This window comes from Myxocyprinus asiaticus, chromosome 21 (assembly GCF_019703515.2).
Source record: "Myxocyprinus asiaticus isolate MX2 ecotype Aquarium Trade chromosome 21, UBuf_Myxa_2, whole genome shotgun sequence".
NCBI lineage: Eukaryota > Metazoa > Chordata > Actinopteri > Cypriniformes > Catostomidae > Myxocyprinus > Myxocyprinus asiaticus.
This window is the reverse complement of record NC_059364.1, coordinates 13,278,551-13,290,579: the sequence shown is the minus strand read 5'-3', so window position 1 is coordinate 13,290,579 and position 12,029 is coordinate 13,278,551. Positions and strand designations below refer to the sequence as shown.

Below are 12,029 nucleotides of genomic sequence, written 5' to 3'. Positions count from 1 at the left end.
AGCTGGTCAACTGGTTTCCAAGCCTGAACAGCTGAAAACCCCAAAACCTAATTAAAACCAGCTAACAGACCAGCCTGACCAGGCTGTGAGACCAGCTAAGACCATCAAACCAGCTTAGGCTGGTTTAAACTTTTATTTTTTTCAGCAAGTTTTTGAGTAAGAATTTTGAAAGCAAAAAAAACATGTGCCATCTTTAATCTTTATTAAACCCTTCAATATTAGATATTACAAAGTTTACAAAGGAGTTTTATTTGGGAATAAATTGGGTCACATACATGAGTCACATACATCAGGACATTACTCTTTTATCCTGTCTCATTTTAAGGACATATCCCGCCATGGAGACCCTAACTGAGCCTCACCAGCTGACCGCCACTTTAAGCTGTATGATCGGTGTGGCGCAGAGCCTGGTGACCGGGGGCCAGAGGTTCCCAGAGGGCCCCACACACATGCTGCCTCTGCTCATGAGGGCCTTGCCTGGGGTCGACCCCAACGACTTCAGCAAATGCATGGTGAGTTTTATTACAACAAGATAATGGGTGAATGATTATAATTTCAGTTAGATAAAATTATGCAGATAAAGATAAATTAAAGTTTAGACTTTAATAAAGACTTTTAGTCTCCTGTAATCTTACATTTTTTCATTTTTATTTTAAAGATTATTATACCATCAGCTATATTTTGTGAAGTCACCTCTGTTGACAGTCTTGGTTAGTGGTTAGTGTTTTAAATGCAAATATGCACTTTTGGCACAAGTTATGCTTTTTGGCACCAGTTTTATATACATTTTATATATGGAGTACTGTATGCACCAGTAAATCAGGGTGGTAGTGAGGACAGTATACCACAACAACATATGATCTCAAAGAGGTCTGCATGTTTTCAAAGATTTGTACTATTTCTTTCAGATAACATTCCAGTTAATAGCAACTTTTGTTACTCTTGTGCCATTGGTGGACTGTTCTGCAGCTGTTCAGGCAAGAGATGACCTCACACAGGTGAGAGCCTGATGTCCATCTGTCATCTTTGTGCATACAGTATATTTATTTATGTATGACTCAGTTCATTGATTCTGTGTTCTCTCTGTTTTTTTCTTTGCAGGTGGAAAAAGAGCTGTGTTCAGCCTCAGCAGAGTTTGAGGATTTTGTTCTTCAATTTATTGATAGGTAGAAAGCTCTGTGTCACATTGTCATATGTTGTATTGTAATACGTTCTTATATGTTGTGTGTATTTGTATCTGCATGTGTATCTCTTTCCCATTCTCCCTGTGTTTTGTCTGTTTGTGTGTAGGTGTTTTGCGCTGATTGACAGCAGTACTCTGGAACAGACCCGGGAGGAGATGGAGACAGAGAAAATGACTCATCTTGAGAGTCTGGTTGAGTTGGGCCTGTCCTCAACTTTCTGTACTATCCTAACACAATGCTCTATGGAAATATTCCAGGTTAACACACACACATACACATGCACACAAGCAGACACACATTTTCCATACCTAAACTGTGCTACATAGAATTAAAGGCATCATCATAACACACATTTCCATAGTGCTATGACTATATTGTAACACCTGAATATATGTCCTTAATTTCCACAGGTGGCTCTGGAAAAGATCTTCAACTTCGCCACTACAAACATTTTTGAGACTCATGTGGCTGGACGCATGGTGGCAGACATGTGTCGAGCTGCAGCCAAGGTCAGTGTCCTCAGCTCCACTCATGGACATCCACAGGTGACAAAGTCTTTTGAAATTTTGGCTAATCATTGTTTCTTTTATTATTTTCCTTTCAGTGTCACCCAGCAGAGGCTCTCAAACTCTTTGTGCCTCACTGTTATAATGCCATATTTTACATCACAGCTAGTAAGTTCCACCTGCATGAGTGTGTGTTAATGTTAGTGTATTTGTTGTCCTTTTTGTTACGGGTTTCTCATTAATGTACCATGTGTCCTCAGATGAAGAGGTGTTAAATGAGGAGGAGCTGGATAAAGAACTGATGTGGAACCTCCAGCTGTTGTCTGAGGTCAGTTCACCAGATTCTAGAGCTCGAAGCAGTAACCCTCTTCAAGAAACACATCTACAATCTACACCTAGAAGTCCAGAAATCTATATCTAGATTTTTTTTAAATTTATTATTCTATACCTATAAATATTGAACACTATTTATATATGTAGGAATATATATCTGGAAAACTATACCAAGAAATCCAGAAATCTATTTCTAGAAATCCATGAATCTATAGTATATCTAGATACCTAGAAATTTAGAAGTCTTGTCTAAAGATCTATATACAAAAATGTAAATTTAAAAATAATTTCCTAGAAATTAATCTATATCTAGAATATATCTTAATCTATATTTAATCTATATCTAGAAATTTTGAAATCTAAACCTAGCAATGTAGAACTCTGTATTGAGAAACATTCATAAAAAGCTATACCTAGAAATCTTGAAATAAATTCCTAGAAATCTATATCTAGGCATTTTGCAATCTACACCTTGTCTAGAAATCTGTAAGCATACATGTAAATCTAGAAATCTTCTCCTAGAAATTTTTTAATCCATACCTAGAAATCTAGAGCTCTTTATCTAGAAACATATGTAGAATTCTATATCTAAAAATATGTACATAGAAATCCAGAAATCTATATATAAAAATCTATTCGTGAAAATCTAGATATCTACATGAAGAAAGTAAATCTAGAAATCATTTCCTAGAAATGTTAAAATCTATATCGAGAAATTTTGAAATCTAAACCTAGTAATCTAGAACTCCGTTATCTAGAAAAATATATGTAGAATTCTATATCTAGAAATCTATACATAGAAATCCAGAAATCTATTTCTAGAAATGTATATCTAGATGTTTTGCAATCTAAATCTACATATCAGTATTTAGATATCTAGAACTCTAGACTATAAATCTGTAGGCAGACATGTAAATCTAGATATAATTTCCAATAAATTTTGAAATTTACATCTACACATCAGTGTCTAGAAATCTGTACATAGAAATCCAGAAATCTATATATAGTAATCTATTCCTGAATGTTTAGATATCTATGTAGAGCTCTAGTCTAGAAATGTACATGTAGAAAGTAAATCTAGAAATTATTTCCTTGAAATTTTGAAATCTATATCGAGAAATTTTGAAATCTAAATTTAGTAATCTAGATCTCTGTTATCTAGAAACACATAATATGTGTAGAATTCTATATCTAAAAATCTATACTTAGAATATATTTCTAGATATATATTTCTGGATTTCTAAGAAATATATATTTAGATATTTTGCAATCTATACCTACATATCAATATCTAGAAATCTAGAACTCTGGTCTAGAAATCTGTATGTTGACATGTAAATCTAGAAATAATTTCTTGGAAAAGTTTGAAATCTAAGTTGAGATTTTGAAATCTATACCTTAAAATCTGTTCCAAGAAATCTAGAACACTTTATCTTGAATTCTATTAAACTGTATCCAGAAATCCACAGTTCTTCTCCCTCTACACACATTTTTCTCTATAGGTGACCCGTGTGGGTGGTGATAAGCTATTAATCTACAGTTCTCAGTTGGTTCAGATACTTCAGTTAACTCTGCACCTGAAATGTAAGCAGGGCTACAGTCTGGCCTGTAAGCTACTCCATCACATCCTGCGCTCCATCTCCCTCATCTACCCCACTGACTACTGCAGCGTGCCTGGTGGCATCCAGCAGCACACTGACAAATATCTGCCAATCAAGGTCAGTCTCCAGTGGAAAATGAGACCGTCGATTCAGCCATTGACCCTCTCATAGTGACACATGCCTCAGCTGTGCTCAGAATAAGATATGAAATATGATACTGAATGGGAATCAGAACTTTAATGTTGTATATACTTACTGTAATGCTGTTGTATATTAATAGTCGGAATCCACTGAGTACTCCAGTGTATTTGAAATCATGTCTTTTAATTTTTCTTGCACGCTGCAATGTGGTCAACCAATAGAAAGACAAATTGTTGTAATATATCAAGTGGCGTAAAAATCACATTTGTTAATATTCAGAGTCTGGGCTGATGATTTGATTGGGCAAATTAATGGATTAGTGAAGCTCCAAGTGCCTTTTCTGAGAATGAACGTCACTTCCTCACTGTCTGACGTGTTATTACGCTGCTAATTTGAACTTGGCTCTGCTTGATAGTATTTGTTTGGAAAAACACTGAGCAATACACAACCAAGAAAATGCATATCCCTGCATCACATAGAATTTCCGAACACCTTTTTATTTCCTTCTCTGAACTTTATTTATCGAAACATGTTTAAAAATTAAGAGAAAGATACAAATATCAAGGATGATTTTAAAAATGTAATAATCTTTTAGTTTGTGCTGAAATTACTTCTTTAGATGTTTTTCCTTACTGCTTCCTTTGGTATACTCACTAGGGGTTTGTAAGGCACAACTGTTTGTATTAAATCTTTTTGAAACAATGTGTATTATGAACAGTGCTATACAAATAACTTGAATTGTATTCTGTATTTGAGACTAGATATTATAGTATCTGCCCAAATAAATTTAATAACCATTTGTGAAAAAATCCTGTCATGGAAACTGATGTTCTACTGATTTTCCTCTCTCTCTTTCTGGTCTCTCCTGATCAGGACTGGGGTCGGCCAGGAGACCTGTGGAACCTGGACATCCAATGGCACGTGCCCAACATAGAGGAGACAGAGTTTGTCTTCTACCTGCTGGATCTGCTGCTGAAGCCTGAACTCCAGCGGCTGCAGAGACACACACAGGGAGTGCAGGACATCAGCAGGTCAGACACAAAACACAAGGATCTGAGATTTTTTTGTTTCTTTCATAGACAGAGAAATTTAATTTGATTTGATTGATCCACAAAGGAACATTCAGGAATAAGAGAACAACAAAACAATATGAGGACAGCTCATTTGTTTTGTGTTGTCTCTTCAGGGATGATGTTTTACAGAGTCTGTCTATTGTTCATCATTGTCTTTTGGGAGCAGGCAGCCTTCTGCCCTCACTGCATGGAGAACCAGTGCCGGATCTGTGAGTCACACACACAAAATATGCCACAATTCAAAATTAACTTTAGATTTTGCATCACATGGATGCCAAAAGTAAGTTTTGTGCTCTTAAAATTATAGTTCAGCCAAAAGTCCTGACATCATTTACTCATAACACCCATAACACCTTCACCTATGTTAAAAGGAGATGTTAGACAGAATGTTAGCCTAAGTCACCATTAACTTTTGTTGGTTGGAAAAAATATGGATGCATTGAAAGTAAATGGTAATTAAGGCTAACATTCTGCATAACATCTCCTTTCGTGTTCCACGGAAGAAAGTCATATTTGTTTGGAACAACATGAGGTGGAGTAAATGACAGAATTTTCATTTTTGGTTGAACGATCCCTTTAAACATTGCTTTTTATATTTTAATGTGTTATGATTATAACATTGTATTGATTCTCATATAGGATCAACAGTATGATTCAGATGTATGAGACTAAGGTGTACACCGGAGTAGACTATGGTAGGAGAACCTCTTCTCATTTGAAACTCTGCACTGGAGCTGTTGTATTGATTGATGTTTAATCAATGGTCCATAATTATTTATTCTTTTGCAGACCTGTCTAGACAGAACTACAGAGAAGACATCTGTAAGGCGATTAGACCTCTTCTGAGTAAGAACTCACTTAAACCTTAATTTTACAAACACCAGTCCTCTTCTTAGACTAGTGCTAAAACTTATATTAAAATTTTTTAAAACTTTTGTAATTCTAACTGTAGGTTTAATACAGCAGTTAGTATTTTTTAAGAAAGAAAGATTATGAAAAATTCTGACTGCTTAGGGTTTTTTGATCAACCTTTTAACATTTAATCAGGGCATTTCTAAATAAAGGATGACAGGCATCCAAAAGTTTCAGCAGACTATGTCTTTCAAGATATACAGGTGCATCTCAATAAATTAGAATGTCATGGAAAAGTTCATTTATTTCAGTAATTCAACTCAAATTGTGAAACTCGTGTATTAAATAAATTCAATGCACACAGACTGAAGTAGTTTAAGTCTTTGGTTCTTTTAATTGTGATGATTTTGGCTCACATTTAACAAAAACCCACCAATTCACTATCTCAAAAAATTAGAATACATCATAAGACCAATAAAAAAAACATTTTTAGTGAATTGTTGGCCTTCTGGAAAGTATGTTCATTTACTGTATATGTACTCAATACTTGGTAGGGGCTCCTTTTGCTTTAATTACTGCCTCAATTCAGCGTGGCATGGAGGTGATCAGTTTGTGGCACTGCTGAGGTGGTATGGAAGCCCAGGTTTCTTTGACAGTGGCCTTCAGCTCATCTGCATTTTTTGGGATCTTGTTTCTCATTTTCCTCTTGACAATACCCCATAGATTCTCTATGGGGTTCAGGTCTGGTGAGTTTGCTGGCCAGTCAAGCACACCAACACCATGGTCATTTAACCAACTTTTGGTGCTTTTGGCAGTGTGGGCAGGTGCCAAATCCTGCTGGAAAATGAAATCGGCATCTTTAAAAAGCTGGTCAGCAGAAGGAAGCATGAAGTGCTCCAAAATTTCTTGGTAAACAGGTGCAGTGACTTTGGTTTTCAAAAAACACAATGGACCAACACCAGCAGATGACATTGCACCCCAAATCATCACAGACTGTGGAAACTTAACACTGGACTTCAAGCAACTTGGGCTATGAGCTTCTCCACCCTTCCTCCAGACTCTAGGACCTTGGTTTCCAAATGAAATACAAAACTTGCTCTCATCTGAAAAGAGGACTTTGGACCACTGGGCAACAGTCCAGTTCTTCTTCTCCTTAGCCCAGGTAAGACGCCTCTGACGTTGTCTGTGGTTCAGGAGTGGCTTAACCAGAGGAATACGACAACTGTAGCCAAATTCCTTGACACGTCTGTGTGTGGTGGCTCTTGATCCCTTGACCCCAGCCTCAGTCCATTCCTTGTGAAGTTCACCCAAATTCTTGAATCGATTTTGCTTGACAATCCTCATAAGGCTGCGGTTCTCTCGGTTGGTTGTGCATCTTTTTCTTCTACACTTTTTCCTTCCACTCAACTTTCTGTTAACATGCTTGGATACAGCACTCTGTGAACAGCCAGCTTCTTTGGCAATGAATGTTTATAGCTTACCCTCCTTGTGAAGGGTGTCAATGATTGTCTTCTGGACAACTGTCAGATCAGCAGTCTTCCCCATGATTGTGTAGCCTAGTGAACCAAACTGAGAGACCATTTTGAAGGCTCAGGAAACCTTTGCAGGTGTTTTGAGTTGATTAGCTGATTGACATGTCACCATATTCTAATTTTTTGAGATAGTGAATTGGTGGGTTTTTGTTAAATGTGAGCCAAAATTATCACAATTAAAAGAACCAAAGACTTAAACTACTTCAGTCTGTGTGCATTGAATTTATTTAATACACGAGTTTCACAATTTGAGTTGAATTACTGAAATAAATGAACTTTTCCACGACATTCTAATTTATTGAGATGCACCTGTACATCGATCAGCCACAACATTAAAAACACCTGCCTAATATTGTGCATGTCCCCCTCGTGCCGCCAAAACAGCGCCAACCCCCATCTCAGAACAGTATTCTGAGATGCTATTCTTCTCACCACAGTTGTATAGAGTGGTTATCTGAGTTACCGTAGACTTTGTCAGTTCTAACCAATCCATGCCACAGTCCAAATCGCATTTTGTCCCCATTCTGATGGTTGATGTGAACATTAACTGAAGCCCCTGACCTGTATCTGCCTTATTTTATGCACTGTGCTGCTGTCACACGATTGGCTGATTAGATAATTGCATGTATAATTAGGTGTACAGGTGTTCTTAATAAAGTGCTTAGTGAGTGTACAGTATATACATGGTAGAGTATAAGATTCTCTTGAACTTGTTTTAATTTTGTCTCCACAGACCACACACTGGAACATTCAGAAGATGACACCAAATCCCTTTTCTCTATTATTAAGGTAAACAGCATTTATGTCCGGTTTTCTCCAGCAAATGTCAAGCTGACTTTTGTGTGAATGTGTACACGTGTCACTGTTTTCTCTCCATAGATCATCAATGACCTCCTCCACTTTAAAGGCTCACACAAACATGAGTTTAATTCTCGCTGGAAAAGTTTCAGCCTGGTCAAAAAGTCCATGGAGGACAGGGTGAGGTTGCTCAAGGAAAACACGTTTACTTTCTGTGTTCTAATCATTTACATTTACCATGTAGTTGACCCTTTTTCTTGCTCTCTTTCCAGCTTCATGGCAGTAAACGGCACATTAGAACCCTGCTCATAGACAGAGTCATGCTGCAACATGAGGTAACTGTTTAGAATGATGTCCGGATCACATTCCTACTTTGTAGGAAGTAATTATATACCACGTATTTTTTAAGCAAATTTAAATAAAATATAATTACAGTAACAATTTTTACAGTCATGAGAATAATGGGAAGTACAACAGCCAGACACATAATAAATAATGCAAATCTTGGTGGTCTTAAAATAGACTATAAATTATTTTTTCATTTGATATTTAGGGTGAAGTGTGACCTGAGATTCACCATTTTATATGATGTAAAACATTTTTGGACACCTTTTCATATAAGAGTGTGTTTCACCGTCACATTCTAAGAACATTCCAAAGTGTTTTCGGGCTCTTAGTTGTTTTTGATTATGTGATTTCAGTTGTTAATGGATGTGTTATGTGCATGTTTCAGCTAAGAAATTTAACCATGGAGGGGTGTAACTACATGAGAATTCACCAGGACCTGATGAATGATCTGCTTAAACTGTCTACCAGCAGGTACAGTCAGGTATGATGAGGTCATAAACACACACACACACACACATATACATATATATATATATATATATATATACACACACACACACACACACTGGCAGCCAAAAGTTTGGAATAATGTACATATTTTGCTCTTATTGAAAGAAATTGGTACTTTTCATCAAAGTGGCATTCAGCTGATCACAATGTAAAGTCAGGACATTAATAACATGAACAATTACTATTACAATTTGAAAAAAAATTCTTAAACTACTTCAAAGAGTTCTCATCAAAAAATCCTCCATGTGCAGCAATGACAGCTTTGCAGATCCTTGGCATTCAAGCTGTCAATTTGTCCAAATACTCAGGTGACATTTCACCCCACGCTTCCTGTAGCACTTGCCATAGATGTGTCTGTCTTGTCGGGCACTTCTCATGCACCTCACAGTCTAACTGATCCCACAAAAGCTCAATGGGGTTAAGATCCATAACACTCTTTTCCAATTATCTGTTGTCCAATGTCTGTGTTTCTTTGCCCACTCTAACCTTTTCTTTTTGTTTTTCTGTTTTAAAAGTGGCTTTTTCTTTGCAATTCTTCCCATAAGGTCTGCACCCCGAGACTTCTCTTTACTGTTGTACATGAAACTCGTGATGAGCGGGTAGAATTCAATGAAGCTGTCAGCTGAGGACATGTGAGGCGTCTATTTCTCAAACTAGAGACTCTGATGTACTTATCCTCTTGTTTAGCTGTACATCTGGGCTTCCACATCTCTTTCTGTCCTTGTTAGTGCCAGTTGTCCTTTGTCTTTGAAGACTGTAGTGTATACCTTTGTATGAAATCTTCAGTTTTTTGGCAATTTCAAGCATTGTATAGCCTTCATTCCTCAAAACAATGATTGACTGATGAGTTTCTAGAGAAAGCTGTTTCTTTTTTGCAATTTTTGACCTAATATTGACCTTATGACATGCCAGTCTATTGCATACTGTGGCAACTCAAAAACAAACACAAAGACAATGTTAAGCTTCATTTAATGAACCAAATAGCTTTCAGCTGTGTTTGATATAATGGCAAGTGATTTTCTAGTACCAAATTAGCAATTTAGTATGATTACTCAAGGATAAGGTGTTGGAGTGATGGCTGCTGGAAATGGGGCCTGTCTAGATTTAATCAAAAATTACATTTTTCAAATAGTGATGGTGCTGTTTTTTACATCAGTAATGTCCTGACAATACTTTGTGATCAGTTGAATGCCACTTTGGTGAATTAAAGTACCAATTTCCTTCCAAAACAGCAAAATCTGTACATAATTCCAAACTTTTAGCCACCAGTGTATGTATATGTGTGTGTGTGTGTGTGTGTGTGTGTGTATATATATATATATATGTATCAGAATCAGAATTGACTTTATTGCCAAGTAAGTTTTCACATACAAGGAATTTGTATATTACCCAACAAAAAAATGAATAAGGGCATTAATTAAGAGAGTCTTTCTAACCTCAGGTGAGGAGTATAGCTCAGAATGTGCTGTTTACTGCTTTGGGAACCTACAACTTCTGCTGCAGAGACATAATGCCAGCTGTGCTGGAGTATCTGGACCCACACCGCACTGATGTCACCCATCAGCAAATCAAAGTTAGTATCACATACCGTACAATGAATACACAACCAAAGAAAAGACAATTCTGCTTTATGACACAACCTCTGTTCAACTTCAAACGGGTCTTTTTTTTTTTTTTTTTCTGTTCCCACCTCTTTATTTCCTATAAACTATATCTTATGCCCCCCCTTTCACCTTCTCCCTCATTCCTCACTTTTTTCAGGGTGCCTTGTACTGTTTGTTGGGGAACCACTCTGGGATCTCTCTTGCTAACCTGCAGTACTGGGATTGCATTGCTGTGACATGGCCCGCCATTATGCATTCTGGCATGAGCCCCTCCATGTCTGTAGAGAAACCTTCAGTAGTCCGGCTCTTCGATGACCTGGCTGACAAAATCCACCGCCAGTACGAGACCATCGGCGTTGACTTTTCTGTGAGTTCAGAAAGTAAATTCACCTACAGTAATCAATGGAGGAATTTTAAAGCTGAAGTGCGAAAGACCAAACAAAATTACAAAACATAATGGCCGATCAAACTTCATGGTCTCTCTGCATAAGCTGAAATACGAGAGAGGATTTTTACAGTGATAAAATTACACACTTGAGCTTTAACGAAATTATGAGCAAGGGCTGTTCTTTTTACTTAACATTTTCCATAATAGGAAATAGATAAACTGTATCAATAAACAGAAATTTAAGTATTTTTCTTTACACTGATCTTTGTATTGTTTCCAGATCCCAGAAAGTTGTGTGGAGGTTGCTCTTGAACTAATTAAATCTAATAACCCAGAACCGATCCCTCTTGCGGCCTCTGAACAGGAGGAACTGGAGGGAATTCAAAGGCAGCAACAAAAGAACAAAGACTCGGTGCAGTGAGTAAACATACAAAAACATGCATTCAACTATGCTGTACATGTTCATATCAAGGTAGACAGTCAATATACAGAAATATACTTTTTTTTCGGGGGGGTTTTTTATATCCTGAAAGGAAATATGAGAAGCTAGTGGCGGATCTTTTGGACTGCCTCTACGACAGAAACATTCCCTGGAAGTTTGAACAGATAGCTATCGGCTTCCTCTCTCTGATGCTGAGAGGCGATCACCCCCTGCCCTCCTCTGCTGTCCTGTTTTTCGTCCAGAGCCTCATTCACGACTCACTCTTAGTTCGCAATGTATGTCTTTGCGTGTGTATCTCTATGTGACTGTGTGTATATGGGTCAAGCCTACATTTGTTCCCCACAAGGATAGTAAATCAGCCAACACTGGTTTCCCCTAACAAAGTAATAAAGTGATAGAAGAGTATTATTTGTGTGCGGAACATTATCTTATTGTATAACGTATGTAAGTTTGATCAACGCACCTACTGAACATAAAGAAGCAAAAAAAAATGCCAGAGAGCGTGGTGTAAAAATCAGTTAGAATTTGACCAGTCAACACTCCCCATGAGGAAAACAGCTTAAAAATGCAACTACATAATGTCTTAATAAAAATGAAAAAAGGTTTCTGTGAGGGTTAGGTTAAGGGGTAGAGTGTAGAAAATATAATTAGCTTACTGTAAAAACAATAGTAGTCAATGGACAGTCCAACCATGGTAGAAAAATTTACATGTTTGTT

At 37.1% G+C, this 12,029-nt stretch overlaps 1 protein-coding gene across 1 annotated transcript in view; it reads left to right on the top strand.

Annotated features, from left to right (window-relative positions):
* The window catches only part of LOC127411860 (proteasome activator complex subunit 4A-like), a 45,940-nt gene that overhangs the window by 14,406 nt on the left and 19,505 nt on the right, over positions 1–12,029 (top strand). Inside the window, exons 12-31 of the mRNA XM_051647697.1 lie at positions 326–512; positions 909–998; positions 1,102–1,166; positions 1,291–1,441; positions 1,595–1,693; positions 1,789–1,858; positions 1,951–2,018; positions 3,526–3,741; positions 4,639–4,796; positions 4,952–5,047; positions 5,478–5,533; positions 5,628–5,684; positions 7,956–8,011; positions 8,102–8,200; positions 8,293–8,355; positions 8,754–8,849; positions 10,320–10,451; positions 10,640–10,849; positions 11,151–11,287; positions 11,404–11,587. Of these exons, the coding sequence (XP_051503657.1) occupies positions 326–512; positions 909–998; positions 1,102–1,166; positions 1,291–1,441; positions 1,595–1,693; positions 1,789–1,858; positions 1,951–2,018; positions 3,526–3,741; positions 4,639–4,796; positions 4,952–5,047; positions 5,478–5,533; positions 5,628–5,684; positions 7,956–8,011; positions 8,102–8,200; positions 8,293–8,355; positions 8,754–8,849; positions 10,320–10,451; positions 10,640–10,849; positions 11,151–11,287; positions 11,404–11,587 (2,290 nt within the window). The remainder of the gene's footprint in view (positions 1–325; positions 513–908; positions 999–1,101; positions 1,167–1,290; positions 1,442–1,594; positions 1,694–1,788; positions 1,859–1,950; positions 2,019–3,525; positions 3,742–4,638; positions 4,797–4,951; positions 5,048–5,477; positions 5,534–5,627; positions 5,685–7,955; positions 8,012–8,101; positions 8,201–8,292; positions 8,356–8,753; positions 8,850–10,319; positions 10,452–10,639; positions 10,850–11,150; positions 11,288–11,403; positions 11,588–12,029) is intronic.